This window comes from Coenobita brevimanus, chromosome 107 (genome assembly GCF_032717465.1).
Source record: "Coenobita brevimanus isolate Jiangsu-jjx chromosome 107, ASM3271746v2, whole genome shotgun sequence".
NCBI classification, from domain to species: Eukaryota; Metazoa; Arthropoda; class Malacostraca; order Decapoda; family Coenobitidae; genus Coenobita; species Coenobita brevimanus.
Window position 1 is genome coordinate 23173599 of NC_137060.1, and position 16083 is coordinate 23189681.

General features: G+C 41.8%; 2 protein-coding genes across 2 annotated transcripts in view; one reads left to right on the forward strand and one right to left on the reverse strand.

The window, feature by feature from the left end:
• Positions 1–303, reverse strand: part of LOC145416620 (uncharacterized) — a 24603-nt gene extending 24300 nt beyond the window's left edge. Inside the window, exon 1 of the mRNA XM_080285553.1 lies at positions 129–303. Within this exon, the coding sequence (XP_080141679.1) occupies positions 129–192 (64 nt within the window). The 5' untranslated portion in view covers positions 193–303. The remainder of the gene's footprint in view (positions 1–128) is intronic.
• Positions 304–3820: 3517 nt separating this feature from the next.
• LOC145416725 (sphingomyelin phosphodiesterase-like) lies at positions 3821–15835 on the forward strand. Its single transcript, XM_080285654.1, has 14 exons — positions 3821–3830; positions 4873–4986; positions 6302–6403; positions 7228–7469; positions 7739–7903; positions 9038–9155; positions 9501–9613; positions 9921–10093; positions 10947–11138; positions 12231–12401; positions 13068–13254; positions 14169–14269; positions 15173–15259; positions 15712–15835. The coding sequence occupies exons 1-14, from the start codon at positions 3821–3823 to the stop codon at positions 15833–15835; spliced, it is 1899 nt and encodes a 632-aa protein (XP_080141780.1).
• Positions 15836–16083: the final 248 nt, after the last annotated feature.

The window sequence follows — 16083 nt, forward strand, 5'->3', positions numbered from 1 at the left end:
CAACACTTCAATACCGTCAGCGGGAAATTACATCTAACACTCTATAGATCTATATATACATTTTCGCTCCCAAATCCAACCCCGCCTCCCCCTCCCCCAAAAAACTTTAAATCCAAAACTGTTCTTACCTTGCCGCACGCAGACAAACAAAATGGCCACCCCAAGCGCGTATCCGATTAGTGCCTTATTCATGTCGGGAGTGTGAATTAACAAAACCGTCCACGGGTTCAATTTGGGAGGGTTTGGGAGGTTAATTCCAGTAGGTCCACACACCCTGCCAGCCACTGCGCGTCTCACACACCACCTCCCTGCATCAACTCCCTCTGGTAATCGATAAAAGACCAACCCTGCAACCTTACAAGCTCCCCTCTCCCCTTCCCTCCCCTCACTCTCTCCCCCCCCTCCCCAGGCACTCCCCTCACTCCCTACCCCTTCCCATGGCACTCCCCGCCCTTATTTTCCCCCTTAATACTCAACAAACCTCTAGTACACCCTAAAAATAAATTACATACCCCCAAAGCAGCCTAACTTCAATCTTATTTACATCAACTCAAACCCAAAAGCCTAATTCTCATGCACACACCCTGGCTAATTTTTACCACATATAACCCTAACAGCTGTCGTAATCCTCTTCGGTACCCTCAAAATACTTATAAAAAACTAATTAAGTGTGTCCTGCTTCATTCTCGGCTGTAGTTCTTGAGAAAATAGCTTAGAATTGACCCACCCGTTGGCAACACAAGAGTCAGCCATGCGTCACCCCCCTGAACTAAACCAATTTTCTTCCCCTTCTAAGCCAGACTATCCTTTCCTGCAGAATCAAACTACCCTCAAATATAACCAATCTTTACTTACACAACATACTGACAGAAATTTCCAACATGAAGTATATTAAATTCGGGGACGCTGCTAGAACGCATCACTGGCCTGCGCGCGCATGGTCGTTAAGCTTAAAAGTTGACCCCAGTGCTTGAGAGGCTTCAGGGAGGCTTCCATGGCCTTGCCTGCCTAACCATCAGCCCCTAGACACACTAATCTCAGTCTCAGAGTCAATACTAAGACGATTAATATCAAAATCTGGAAACGGTGAACGATTTCTATGAGAGTGGTTAGGTATGATGTGCTAAGCTGTAATTAGGAGCATATTCAGCTTTTAAATGGCTCCGTATCTTTCAAGTACTGCTAATTCTCCTTACTTAATATATCAAGAAATAAATATACCGTACAAATTACTGCAAAGGCTTATATATAGCACTACATACACTTCAGTATTATACCATACTTAAAAGTCAACGTTAACAGTATGTGAGTTTTCTGTAGCGTATATACTGCAACAACACAAGATAACACTAAGGGCTAACTACAGATACAAATATAAAATCTAATGCATTCTATAGCACGTTCACTCTAACCTGACAAAAGATAAAAATGAAATAAACGCTAATGGCCACATGAAGTTAGATTAGAGAGCGGATTAAACCCCTGGGAGACACATTACTACCTTTGCTAAGATTAACCGAACATCATACCAAGACGCTGTTACGTTCGGGTTGACAGTGACCCAGTTCCCTCAGGTGAAATCAAACTGACCATAGCCTGTATCTAGAACTGAAATAGGGAACCTTACTGTACATTCGACGGTTGCGTGTCATAGTGTGTGGGAAGAACTGATTTGGGGAAAAAATTGTCTTAAGAATGAAGAAGAGGAGGAGGAGGGAAGAAGAAGAAGAAGAAGAAGAGGAGGAGGGGAAAGAGGAGGAGGAGGAGGAGAAGGAGGAGGAACCCAAGGCCACCCAAAACCCAAGAAGATGGAGCCAAGGCCACCCCTGCCCCCTCCCCAGCAACATCAACACTGTCACAGTTCGCTTTCGTTCGCACTCATCATTTTATCAGATACGGGAGTACCTCCAGCCTCTAGGGAACGAGGGTGTCCATCAGTCACTCATTAAGGAATTTTCGGAATCGTGGTGCTCAACTCCCACAGAATTTAGTGAACTCCCCAAAGAAAGGTCTCTCCGGCAGTCCACCATCCTCCTTTTGACGGATAGGGAGGGAGATAAGAGATGTTTGCATAGCCGGGTAGTGAATCCCCATATCAGTGCCATCACGGGAAGGCGACCCTCTCCATCACCCGGAATAAATACTGAAATATACATAGACGTCTTGGAGATAAAGTGGTTATGCGTTATTTTGGGGCTGACTTCCTTGCCTACCCAAAAATAATGTATTCGATTTTTTTTTTCTCTTTTGAACTCTGTGTGTGTGTGTGTGTGTGTGTGTGTGTGTGTGTGTGTGTGTGTGTGTGTGTGTGTGTGTGTGTGTGTGTGTGTGTGTGTGTGTGTGTGTGTGTGAGAGAGAGAGAGAGAGAGAGAGAGAGAGAGGTGTGAGCGAGCCAGGTGAGGGTGCTGATTGCCATGGGAACCAACATGTTTACAGTACAGGTGGGAAATGGGATAACCTGTGCCATGTCCCAGCCTTGGATTATGTGACTCTCGATAAAGGGTTGACAGTGATGGAATATAATGGTAGATGGAGATGGAATATAATGGTAGATAGAGATGGAATATAATGGTAGATAGAGATGGAATATAATGGTAGATAAAGATGGAATATAATGGTAGATAAAGATGGAATATAATGGCTAATAGAGATGGAATATAATGGTAGATAGAGATGGAATATAATGGTAGATAGAGATGGAATATAATGGTAGACAGAGATGGAATATAATGGTAGATGGAGATGGAATATAATGGTAGATGGAGATGGAATATAATGATAGAGATGGAATATAATGGTAGATAGAGATGGAATATAATGGTAGATAGAGATGGAATATAATGGTAGACAGAGATGGAATATAATGGTAGATAGAGATGGAATATAATGGTAGATAGAGATGGAATATAATGGTAGATAGAGATGGAATATAATGGTAGACAGAGATGGAATATAATGGTAGATGGAGATGGAATATAATGGTAGAGATGGAATATAATGGTAGATAGAGATGGAATATAATGGTAGATAGAGATGGAATATAATGGTAGACAGAGATGGAATATAATGGTAGATGGAGATGGAATATAATGGTAGATGGAATATAATGGTAGATGGAGATGGAATATAATGGTAGAGATGGAATATAATGGTAGATAGAGATGGAATATAATGGTAGATGGAGATGGAATATAATGGTAGATGGAGATGGAATATAATGGTAGATGGAATATAATGGTAGATAGAGATGGAATATAATGGTAGATAGAGATGGAATATAATGGTAGAGATGGAATATAATGGTAGACAGAGATGGAATATAATGGTAGAGATGGAATATAATGGCAGATAGAGATGCAATAACTAGTAATTTAATAAGGATAATGAAGTATATATAATCCCTTTACTCTAACCTGGTCAACAATTAACATCTTTCCATCCTGAATATTAGGCTGTAAGAACAAATTAACGCCAGAGTATGATGCTAGTCACAAAGAAGTGCTATGGAGAGGATGCAGAACCTTAGTACTGCCTTTTCCTGCCACTGACCTACAAGGAATATGCCGCAAAATGATGAAAATCTTGGTCAAGTTAGAGAAAAATAGTAAATAAAGGTTTAAAATGCCCCCACCCCAAAAAAAAACAGGAGCTACTAAGGATATTTGCCCAAGGAACAACTGTACAAGTCTGAAGTGAACTGATGGAGAAATAAAGGAATAACACAAAAATGCGATGTACTTGGAAGAATGCAAGAAAAAAGACGAAGACTGAAGCTACCCAAATACATCAGGTGTCCAACATAGTGTGAAGACCTAAAAACATGGCATGGTGTGAGCAGGTGTGTGTATAATGACGACTCTTAGCTTTACGGCTGCTTGCTTTGTCAGAAACAGGTGGCAACTGCGAAATCGAACGAACACACTGAAATTTGGCACTAATTTCCTAAGCATATTATTGACTTTTATATTTACATCTATCCTGATTCATTTATCTATCTGTCTGTCTATCTGTCCATCTATCTATGGCCAGAACTCTTAATTCCGAATGGGGTGGCCACAAAGGAATCGCCTCCACGTACCCCTGCCTTCCACCATAAGGCTACCCGGTCTCCAACTCACACCTTCCCCCTTCTCATATGCCTCTCTACCCTATCCCTCACATCTCATTCTCGGTCCTCCCCCTCCTCCTCTCCCCTTCCGCTTATCTCACATACCCTCTCCTTGTCAGTCTCTCATTCTTCACATTTTCCCTCTCATACGCCTCTCCACCCCATCTCCTCATCTCATCCTTGGTTTCCTCCTTCCCTTACGTTACGCCCTCCACCTCATTCACATACTCTCCTAGTCAGTCCCTTATTTTCCACCCTTCACATCCAAACACCTACCAAACACGTCACAACCAGTCTATATATAGTTCATTCACCTTAACTTGGCGATTTCCGTTCTTTTGCAGCCTGTTTCCCGTACCTCCATGAGAGAATATGACAGCACTAAGGCCCTGCATCCCGTTCACAGCACTTCTTTGTGACTCTCAGTATTTTGCGTTAATCTCTTCCTATAGCTCAGCATCCAAGATAGTAGACGCAGCCTAACTAAAATGAAAATGGCATACCGTGAATAACATACGTGATAAATAAAGAAATAAAGATAATACCTAAGTGGTGCAGAGACCTGTTTACCCTCCATACTTTTTAGGACCCTTATCACATATTACCCCTGATGACCTTGTTGTAACAACTCACTCGTAGTCAAGAATTCCCCCTCGTATGGTGAGTCTACTGATAGCTGTCCGATAAAGGCAACAACGGAACACAAAAGGAAAAAACCCGTCAATTTGGAAACGGCCATGTTGTGACGTAACGGGTGCCTACAGGCGAGGTGCGAGTGCAAGTCAGTGTCAAGCCAGTGCCACAGTGCCGTCCCTCAGTCACCAAGATGAACAGATTTGGGGTGCACGCGTTGTTCCTCGTGCTCCTCGTTGCTTTTGGTAAGATTGAAGGTGCAACAAGTAAAATTTGAAAGATATAAAGTTACTCTTCCGTATATGAACTATAAATGTTTAGCGTTAACTTACTTCCACATCTTAAAAATCGCAACGTTTTGGACTAGTCAACATCACATTTTGAAACGTACTGCTTTACCAAAACTATTCGTGAAACTAAACGACTCGGTAAATAAGAAATCACCCACACATACATTACACTAACTATATCGCGTTTAATCAAGCTTGACAAAGGTCGCTAAACCCTTTCAGCTTGGTTGACAGCACTGGAGGACTTTATTTGACTAGTAATCAGGGAGACTTATTCCTACCTAGGGTTCACTGAACTTCAGGCAGCCACGACTTACTATTTTTGTCACGGAAATGGGCCAGTTCCGTCAGATAAAAAAAATCGACTATAATTCTTCAAAAACTAAGCAACACAGACTATTTCACCATTTTCTTCACGAACGTTGGGGACATTTTCAGGATCGTATCGTAACATTTGAAAGGATTAACACAGCTAGGCCTAACTAACATGTGTCGTGAGCTGAAGTAACTTTACAGAGATATTAACTTTCAAACACAAAGTATTTTTTTTTTTTTTTAACTTTCTGCGGCAGTAATTTTCTCCCTACGTGTCAAGTGGGGTTGGTGGAGGATTAGTGCCCTTCCCTGTAAAATTATTAACTCTAAGCCCTTGGCCACCCTGTTTGGGATACATGGCGTCTGGCAATGAATGAATGAATTTTCTCTGAGCTGAATTATATAACTCTGGGATGATCAGATGGAGGGATGCGGTGGAGAGGGATATGCGAGAGGAGTGGTGTGAGCTGGAGAATGGGCAGTTTGATGGTGGAGGACAGGGTGACATGGAGGCGATTCGTCTGTGGTCACCCCCTCCGGAATTAGGGGTTCTCGCTATACTGTAGATAGACAGACAGACAGAAACATAAAGTGATAGACAGGTAGACAGACGACAGACATACTGTAGACAACGATAGACAGATAGAGACGTAAGCAAAAATCAAAAGCAATGTTCCTATTTCGCAACCAAAGATGCTATTTAAGTTCAATCCACCCTACTCTACCTTGCCTTACCCAACCTCACCCTACTTTACCTTACCCTTCCTTCCTGACCCTACCTCTAACTCACCCTATCTTTACCTTACCCTCCCTCACCCTACTTTTACCTTACCCTCCCTCACCCTACTTTTACCTCACCCTCCTCACCCTACTCTACCTCCTCTGCTCTACCTCATCCTGCTACACTCTGCCTCTGCCTCACCCTACTCTATCTCACCCTGTCTCCCCCCCACAGGCGCCACTGTGCCCCTTCACAACGAGGATGAGGTGAGACAGGAATTCCACGAGGCGATGCGCTATGGCACAGTAGGCCCAGCACTCACAGACCTTGCGGAGGGTGAGTTGTGTCACTCCACGTTATCATTATCATCATCGCTGTCTGTTTCTTTGTATTTACGTTTCTATCTGTTTCTTGTTTACATATCTACGTTTCCATCTCTGTTTATTTGAATTTATGTGTTCAACTGTAAATCAGTTTCATCTATTTCTATTAATGTTCTCTCTCTCTGTCTACCTGCACAGCCATTCGTCTATATTTCTGCTTGTCTGCCTACCGACCCATCTCTATGTCAGTCTGTCAATCCGTCTCTATCTCCTCGTCGGTTTGTGTATACCTATCTATCTGTCTGTGTTTATTATGCTTTCATCCCTGTAAGACTGTATATTATGGTTCATCCCTGTCAGTCTGCCTCCCTCTCTGTCTGTCTACAGAGTTTTCACCCATCTGTCTGTCTGTCTGTGCATCTCTATTATATTTTCACTCCTGTGACCTGTCTGTCTGTCTGTCTGATTACACAAACTAGGCCTATGTATGGAAGTTCCTATTGCCCACAATGAACAGTAATTACTATGCTTCATCCATCTATGCTCTAGTGATCCAGTTCCAACCACAGTAATCCCGTTCCAACCACCTTCTAACTTAACTTAATCCAGCCCAGCCCAACCCAACCCAACCTAAAGTAACCAAACCCAATCAAGCCTAACCTAATTAAATCAAAGCAAACCAAACCTAACCCAGCCCAGCCCAACCCAATCCAACCCAACCTAGCCTAACCAAACCAAACCTTGCCTAACCAAACCTAACTCAGACCATCTCAACCAAATCCAACCTAACCCAACCCAGCCTAGCCTAACCTAGCTTAACCTAATCCAACCCCACAGAACTGGACCTAGAAAGCCTCCTGCTGGGCGACTCTATTTGGGAATCCTCGTACCATCCCCAGTCCGAGGCGGATAGGAGTGTCATCTTTTGCTCCACGTGCACCATCGGTGTCAACGAGATCATCCACTCCATCAACAATGGCACTGACCCGGAAGACATCAGTAACATGATCATCAACCTCTGCATCAACCTCAACATCAGCAACGAAGTCGTGTGTACCAACTTCATACAGATAGCCGGGGTGGGTGATGACTTTCTTCTATTTCTTGTACACAATCTTAAGCAATTATCTGCATATCTAAACCAACCTTCTAACCTACCCAGTTACCTACCTATTTATTTATCACCCTCAACAGAATACAGTACCTGGACAACAGAGAGGTCACAAACAATGATATATATGGCATGATGTTCCCTACACCAACCTACCTTCTCACCTACCCAGTGACCCAGCTACAGTATTTATCAATCAATCTACATACAGTGCCTAACTCCACCATCTACCCACAGACACAGATTATCTGGATCCTGAGCAACAGGGAGTTGACAGGCAATGATGTCTGTGGTATGATGTTCCCTGGTTTTGGCTGCCACTCCAATAACCCTGATCGAATCTGGGAAATAACATTACCCGATGTACCCAAGCCGCCTGTCACAGAACCCACACTGCCAGAGGTAAGTGGGGGGTGGGACAAGGGAATGGGGAAAAAGACAGAAAGGTTAGGAGAGGCTGGGAGAGGGGAATATGGAGGGCAAGAAAATGAAGCTAGGACAGCATCTGGGAGACTGAAGAGGAGGATGTGGAGTGGGAGAGAATGAAGCTACGAGAGGCTGGGAGAGGGAGGTCTGAAGTGTGAAAGAATGATGACTAGGTAATGAAGTTATCTGAAAGTTCCTAGGCCCACCCATCACAAAACCCTCATTGCTGGAGGTGAAGTGGAAGGGTGGAGAGGTATGATGGAGAGAGGAAGAAGTTGAGAAGTAGTAGAGCAAGGTAGTGAAAAGGGAGGGGTGTAGGAGAGTGTGGTGGAGAGGTGATAGGAGTGTGGGGTGTGTGGAGAGTAGAAGAGGCATGGGGACATCGGGTGGAGATATTTCTACCATTTTGTGCAACTGTAAATCAATCATGCAAACAGTGGATGTAAAAAACATCAACCACCACAATGCAAGCAAAGTGCTATGGGAAGCAGATAGTGATGCAGGATACACACTATAGATGGCATGCTTTCATATGATGGAACTCTGCCACTTCCACAACTTGAATACTGAGTCACTGTTGCACGAAATTTGATAAGCTTTAGTTATGTGGCAAGAACAGGTCTCCTTGGTTACTTGTCAGAAAAATCCATCCAGTCTGACTACAGCTGGCCATCAACTCCAAAGAGTATTACAGATATTCTTCAAGTCAGAGTAACCGCACTATGGATAATGCTGATTAAGCCAACCCCAGAACACATGTGCATTGGGATTTGCAGTACCTGAACCACTCTTGCACCTAACTTATTTGTTTATTCCCACCCTTTATTTCCACCAAATATTTTTTATTTATTGATTTCCATTCTTTATATCCACCTTTATTTATTTGCTGTATGATGAATGAATGAATGAATTTCCACTCTATTTCCAAGTAATTTAGTTATCCATTTATTCACTTCCACCCTTTATTTCCAACTTTTATATATTTATAACCACCCTCTATTTCCACCTAACTTACCAATTCACTTCCGTCCTTTACTTCCCCCTAACATATTTGCACATCTCATTTTTTATTTTCATCCTTTATTTCCACCTTATTTTATTTATTTACAGCCCGGCTCACCCACTATGAAGGTTCTACACTTAGCAGATACCCACTATGATCCGTACTACCTGGTTGGGGCTAACGCTGAATGTCCGGAGAAGTATTACTGTTGCAGAGCTGAGAGTGGTGAGTGTGAAGAGACAGACACAGACAGACAGATAACATATACAGTGTAGTATGTAGATAACTAGGTAGAGATAAGTAGATATACAGACCAGATAGATATAAATAAAGATAGACATAAATTGATTTCATGGGCAGAGATACAGAGAGAAATACAGTATAGACAGACAGACAGAGCGGGGGAGGGACAAATTAAGGAAGGAGAAAGAAGGAGCAGGAATGATGAAATAAATGTGATGCAGGGTTAAGATGATGATGATGATGATGAAAATGATGATGATAATGATGATGACAATGATGACATTATTCTTTTCTTTTACCGCCACATATACAGTATATCTCTCTCAGGCCCCGTGGAGTCTCCTGAGGCTGGCGCTGGCAAGTGGGGTGACTACCGTAATTGCGATGCTCCCAGGTGGCTGCTGGAGGCACTTTACACTGATATCAACAACAACCATGCCGTTAGTAATGGATCATGGCCTTACTCATGTCTCCATCCTTCTTCACCACCTACCTTCAACCTCACTCTCTAAATAACATTTGTCTCATTCTGCCTACCGTTCTAATCTACCTCACTCTTTGCTTCATTCTCTACACCATTCATATCAACCGTTATAAGTCACAGATTTATGCTGCTCACTCCTTTTTCACTCTATCTCAAAACCAAAACCAAAATCAACCATTACTTAACTTACTCAATTTAATATGTCGCAGAAAAAAAAAAAAAAAGTTTATAATCTCTCATCAACAAGCTCACTCTATTTCCAGGATATCGACTTCATCATCTGGACTGGGGATCTCATACCACACAATGTTTGGAACACCAGCCAGGCAGGGAATCTGAACATCATCAATGACGCGGTCCAGATGATCAAGGATTTCTTCCCTGACACCCCTGTGTTCCCTGCCATCGGCAACCATGAGTCACACCCAGTTAATGCGTGAGTTAAATCATCATCACCATTATCACTCATCATCATCATCATCTGTTTTATGTCTGTTTTCCACACAGCTTCATGAGTAAGATGGGTACACCTGACAACCCTCTTCTACTTTGCTCAATTGCTTGAGAGATGCTTTCATGTGGTGGCACTGATATACTTGGGTGACTCCATTCCCTGGTTATATGATTTCAACTTCCTCCAGCTCACCCAAGAGGTGGATAGAGGACTGCAGAAGATGGGCAACTCTAGCCTGCAGTCCATCAGGTTTATGTCAAGAGATAAAAATGAACATCAGCAATGGGGGAGCTTGCCTGCATCTTTGCCTTCTAAGCTTAACCCTTTGGCTGTGAAATAACTATCCTGCATTTTATTCTGGCTACTGTCAGATGATTTTCCCATGCTTATGAGAAATGTACAGCACCAAATATATTAGACTCACAATCAATATTTTAGCCAAGTACAGTCGAAAGAAGTGTGCATTTTATTGCAGCTTACATAGGGCAATCTTATTCATACCAAGGACACTCACCAAAGCCAAGGTGACCCAGGCTCATCTGAACATAGTCCAGACACTCTGCGTGTTGAAGCTGCCCTCCTTCTGCAGTCCACCATTCTCCTTTTGGGAAATATGGAGTATGCTGAGGGATGTTTACATTTTTTTTTTTTTTTTTAATCACCAGGCAGGTTTGCTGCTCAGTTACATCAGTGCCACAGTGTGAAGGCATATCTCTCCAGCACTAACAGTACTAATACAACTCTAGTTCATCTAGCATCTTTCTTTTCCTCCAGATCCCCACAATCATACATTAAATGCAACACTGACTAACACAACACCTTTCTTTTCCCCCAGATTCCCACAGCCATACATTGACAATGAGTTTGACATATCGTGGTTGTATGACGAGATCACAATGTTATGGGAGACCTGGCTGCCTCCTGAGGTGGCTGGCACAGTGACATACGGTTCATTCTACACCACTTATATTAAGCCAGGGCTCAAGATTATCTCTGTCAACACAAATTACTGTTACTCCTTGAACTGGTGAGTTATACTAATAGTTGGTGTGTTTAAACAAAAGTGTGCAAATCAGAGTCATACTTGATGCCAACTGATAAGCTTAAGCAAACTGTGAACAACACATCTGTGTGAAGACATATTTGTACAATCAACGGATATCAAAGTTACTGGAAAATATTATATAGTAGCCAGAATGTTCTTCACAATTGTTCCCAAATATAGATAATATGAATGATATACAGTACAGTACTGTGTTACAAAACCACTCTTATTGACGCTTACCAGTTTCATCTCATGTCACAATGGTGACTAAGTATCAAGACCTGATTCCACATTCTCCTTGATTTTTTCTTAGCTTCCCCCAATTACACCTATACATTCTCTGTATGTCCAAACCATCTTAACTAATCATACGTACATATATATACACATTATCTCTACACAACTAAAACCACGTTAGCTAAACATCTATCTATCTATCTATCTATTGCCAGATCCCATAATCCCGTATGGGGTGGCCATTTGACTCTGAGTTATTTGTTTTACAGGGAGAGGCACTAACCCTCCACCAACCCACTTGACACGTAGGAAGCACGTATGGTTTGGTTATATGGTTACCACCCAGCATTGTAAATTGTTTCTTGGCTTACAGGAAACCATTTGGCTTGTCACTCAATGTAAAGCCACCTGTAACGGAAAGAAAATAAATACATATTTTAACTTACGTATTGCATCTCTCTGTGGCTGCTGTATGATGGAGTGGGCATGACATCAGATTATTGGTTTGTTAATACATAAATTAAGAGAGAAAGAGAGAATGATAGGTGAATATATAGAAAGACAAATCAACAAAAAGACAAATGAACAGAGCGATAAATGAATGAGAGATGAAGAAAAACAAAAGAATAATAGGCGAATGGCTTGAGAAGACAGATGGAAGGATACTCAGAGAAGGTCTCTGGTACTTACCTCAACACAAAGATAAGTGAATAAAATGATAAATAAATAGAATAACAGACAAACAGAAACAGAGAATAATAGGAGAATGAGACAAGAGATGAGTGGATAGTCAAATAAAATTTCCCATACTTACCTGTAACCTGCCGCCTGCCCTAGGTGGATGGTATACGACGATGTGGATCCAGCATCAGAGTTGCAGTGGATAGCTGAGGAACTACAGAAAGCCGAGGATGCCGGGGAGAAGGTGTATCTCATCAGCCATCACCCACCTGGACATGATGACTGCCTGCCAACATGGAGTCATCAGTACAACAGGCTTATTCTCAGGTATAAGAGAGTATAAGTATAGGTATAAGAAGCATCACGTAAAAGAAGGTATAAGTATAATAAGCACAAAGTATAAGACGATATATGTACAATACTGGTATGAGAAGCATTAGGTATAAGAAGGTATGAGTACAGGTATGCATATTGAGTATAAGAAGGAATTTGTATAGGCACAAGGAATATAAGTATTAGTACTGTATAAGAAGACAGGGATGCTGGGGAAAATGTAAAGTTCCTCTTCAGCCATCACCCTGTCAGACTTGAAGACTACCTGCCAACATGAGGCCATCAGTACAACAGGGCGATTCTCATGTCACAAATTAGCATAGATATAGATCAACATAACACAATTCTGTGTTACCAATCAATCAATTTTAAACACACACTAGCATGACCAACAAGGAAAGCACTCACATTCTCCCAAACTAAAAGACACAACTGTCAATTTGCATGTATTATAATGGATTATGAGTACAGTAATATACTATAACGTATTACGGTATATTGGGAATGGAGTGTACCATTGTTGATACAGGTGTAAGATGCGTGTCAGTTCTAACCATGGATATGAGTCAACCTTTGTTGGGTTATTTTACTGCAACACCCACAAGCATCACTTCATGATGAAAACTCTGTGCTCTATAACTGTCTATGGTTCCACCACAGGTATGAATCAACCATCGCTGGGTTATTCTACGGCCACACCCATAAGGACCACTTCATGATGGTGTATGATGAGAATGACAGACCGGCGCTGGTCGGATATGTGGCACAGAGTCAGACCCCATACCATAAACTCAACCCCGGATACAAGATATATACCATTGATGGCGACTATGAAGGATCATCATATGTAAGGTTCTGTAGTTATTTCTTCCATGAATGAATGTGTGGGCCATTTTGCAGGTTAATGTTGTTGATAGTTCTACCAATTTCAGATTTTCTCTGTCAGCTTAGTACAGAGGTTTTGTAGTAAAGGAGATAGCCATGGCTGTTAACTAACACCTCCAGTTCAAAAAATCTCTCTGAGCTAAAGAGCATCTGTTTATAACCAGAATAAAATGCAAAATGTTAGAGTGATGATGCAGCAAGAGACCATGCAGTTTGAACTGCAGCCATCATGCAAATATGGTTGACCCATGTGGAGACGACTAAGAATGAGTGACTGAAGAGAAGTATATGAGTGAGATGTAGGATGGAAAGGGAAGGGAAAGATCAAGGTGCAGGAGCAGGGTGGAGAGGTACAATACTGTATATGACAGAGTGGCATTACCTGAAGACAGAGTAGTCAGACAGGTTACATGAAGGCAATATAGTTGTGGCCACCTCTAACAGGATTGGCGTGTTTGGCAACTGACAAATACATAGATGCAAGCAAGGAACGCTCTTCCATAATAATATGCAACCTATGTGTGAGGGCTGGTAATCTTCTACTGCACAGTGGTAGTTAGAGAAATATGCATCTCAAACACAGACAGCCAAAGAAACAAAGCACAATAAACAGTGCTATTTTCACAGCAAATCCTAGACCATGAGAACAACATAGTGGACTAGTAGACAGATAAATTGGCAACTGGACTGAAAGAAACATAAATGCAGTAAGTAAAGCTATATAAAAACAAACAGTTTGAGAAATTAGCATCTCAAATGACATACTAACGACTGACAGACATATGAATAGAACAGACTCTGCATATAAAAAACAATTAAAGGAATTAACATTTCAACTGACAGAGACATATATACTGTATTATATTTTCTCCACAGCAAGTTCTGGACCATGAAAACTACATAATGGACCTGGATGAAGCCAATGCAAATGATGACCCTCGTTTCTTCCTCCTCTACACTGCCAAGGATGCATATGGGTAACCAAATCACTGATCTTCAGTTGATTGGTAAATTTCATTAGGTGGATGTGCCAGGAAGTGCAAGAGGTACCTTAAGCTGCTTTGGTCAAGTGGAGAGAATGGAGAATGAAAGATTGACTAAGAGTGAACACAAGTGAGGTGGAATGGGAAAAAGGGAGAAAGAGACCTGGGATGAGAAGGAGGGATGGATGGAGAAGTGTATGTGTGAGGGAGGTGAGTTGAATAGAGGGCAGCCTGATGGTGGAGGACAGGATAACATAAAGGCAATTCATTTGTGGTTAGCCCTTTCAGGATTAAGGTGTCTGGCTATAGACAGACTGGCAGAGAGATATGACTGCCAATTTTTATCGTGTCTGTTTCTGTGTGTCCGCGCATCTGTATGGTTATTCGGTGACTGATATACCGTACATGCTTCATTTTTTTGTGAGTGGTTAAGAAGGCTGAACTGGATGTGGCCAACTAGAGTATAAACAAGATATTGTTGAGGTTTACTGCTCATATAATGTTGCTCAGAAAATAACAACAATGGTCACTTGTTTTCCATTAACAGTGCAAAACCACTTCCACAACTCAAATACTAAGTTGTTGCATGGGGTTCAATGAGCCTTAGTTATGAGGCAGCAATGTGTCTCTGGTTAACAGTCATTCCAACCCTTCTCTCTGACTACACTTGGCCATCAACTAAGCTGAAAAGGGTTGAAGCTTTATCATTTTACAGTAACTGCACTGCAGTCACTCTTGTCTTAACTCAGTTTAGAGTTGAAGCATTACAATCATTCTTGTCAAACATATCTGAAGAGCATAGTCTATATTTAAGTATCCCTGATGGAGAAATAAAGGATGATAATGATGATGATGATGATGGTTACTGAACTGTACTCATTTCATTTTTACCAACAGGCTGAGTGACCTGACGCCAGCCTCGTGGTCTGGCCTAGTAGACCAAATGAAACAGCCCAACAGTACACTCTTTGACGATTTCTTCAGGTGGGTATCCTTCATATTCTTTCCTTACCCAACACACACACACACACACACACACACACACATAATTCCTTACCAACATCATAGTTTTTAGTCTCTACATAGACACACACAGTACATGCATACACTCTACCTAACCATCACTGTTTTCAATCTCTACATGCATCTCCCTACCTCACTCTCTCTCTTTCTTTCTCTCCCCAGATACTACACAAAGGCAACAGAACCCTACAAGGAAGGCTGTGATGAGTGATGCAAGTTGGAAGTCATATTTTTTACTGTCTCACACTATCTCACTCCTTCTCTCCCCAGGTATTACACAAAGGCAACAGACCCCCTACCAAGAGGAAGGTTATGATGAAAAATACAAATTAGATCTCATTTGTCTTTCACTTTATCTTTCTCTGTTTCTTATTCTCTCACATGTCTCTCACTCTTGCACACTCCTTCCCCAGATACTACACAAAGGCAGCACGGCCCTACCAGGAGGAGGGATGCGATGAAAAATGCAAGTCGGACTTACTGTGTCGCCTGGTAGTCTCGGACACTTCTGATAAGTCCATGTGCGACCAGTTCTAAACCAACACCAGCCATCCGTCAGTTAACTCTTGCTAACACCAGATGACATTTAATAAAACTTAAGAGAAATCAAAACATCATTCCCTAACACCAGTCTTCCATTTTACAAACACATCATCATCATCATCATCAACATATTCATCATCTTACCTTCTATTTTCACCTTTGGATGGGATGAGGTAGGATCCAGAAACATGCAAATAGAAAGTATCCAGAAACATGCAAATAGAAAGTACAAAAAGTGACAG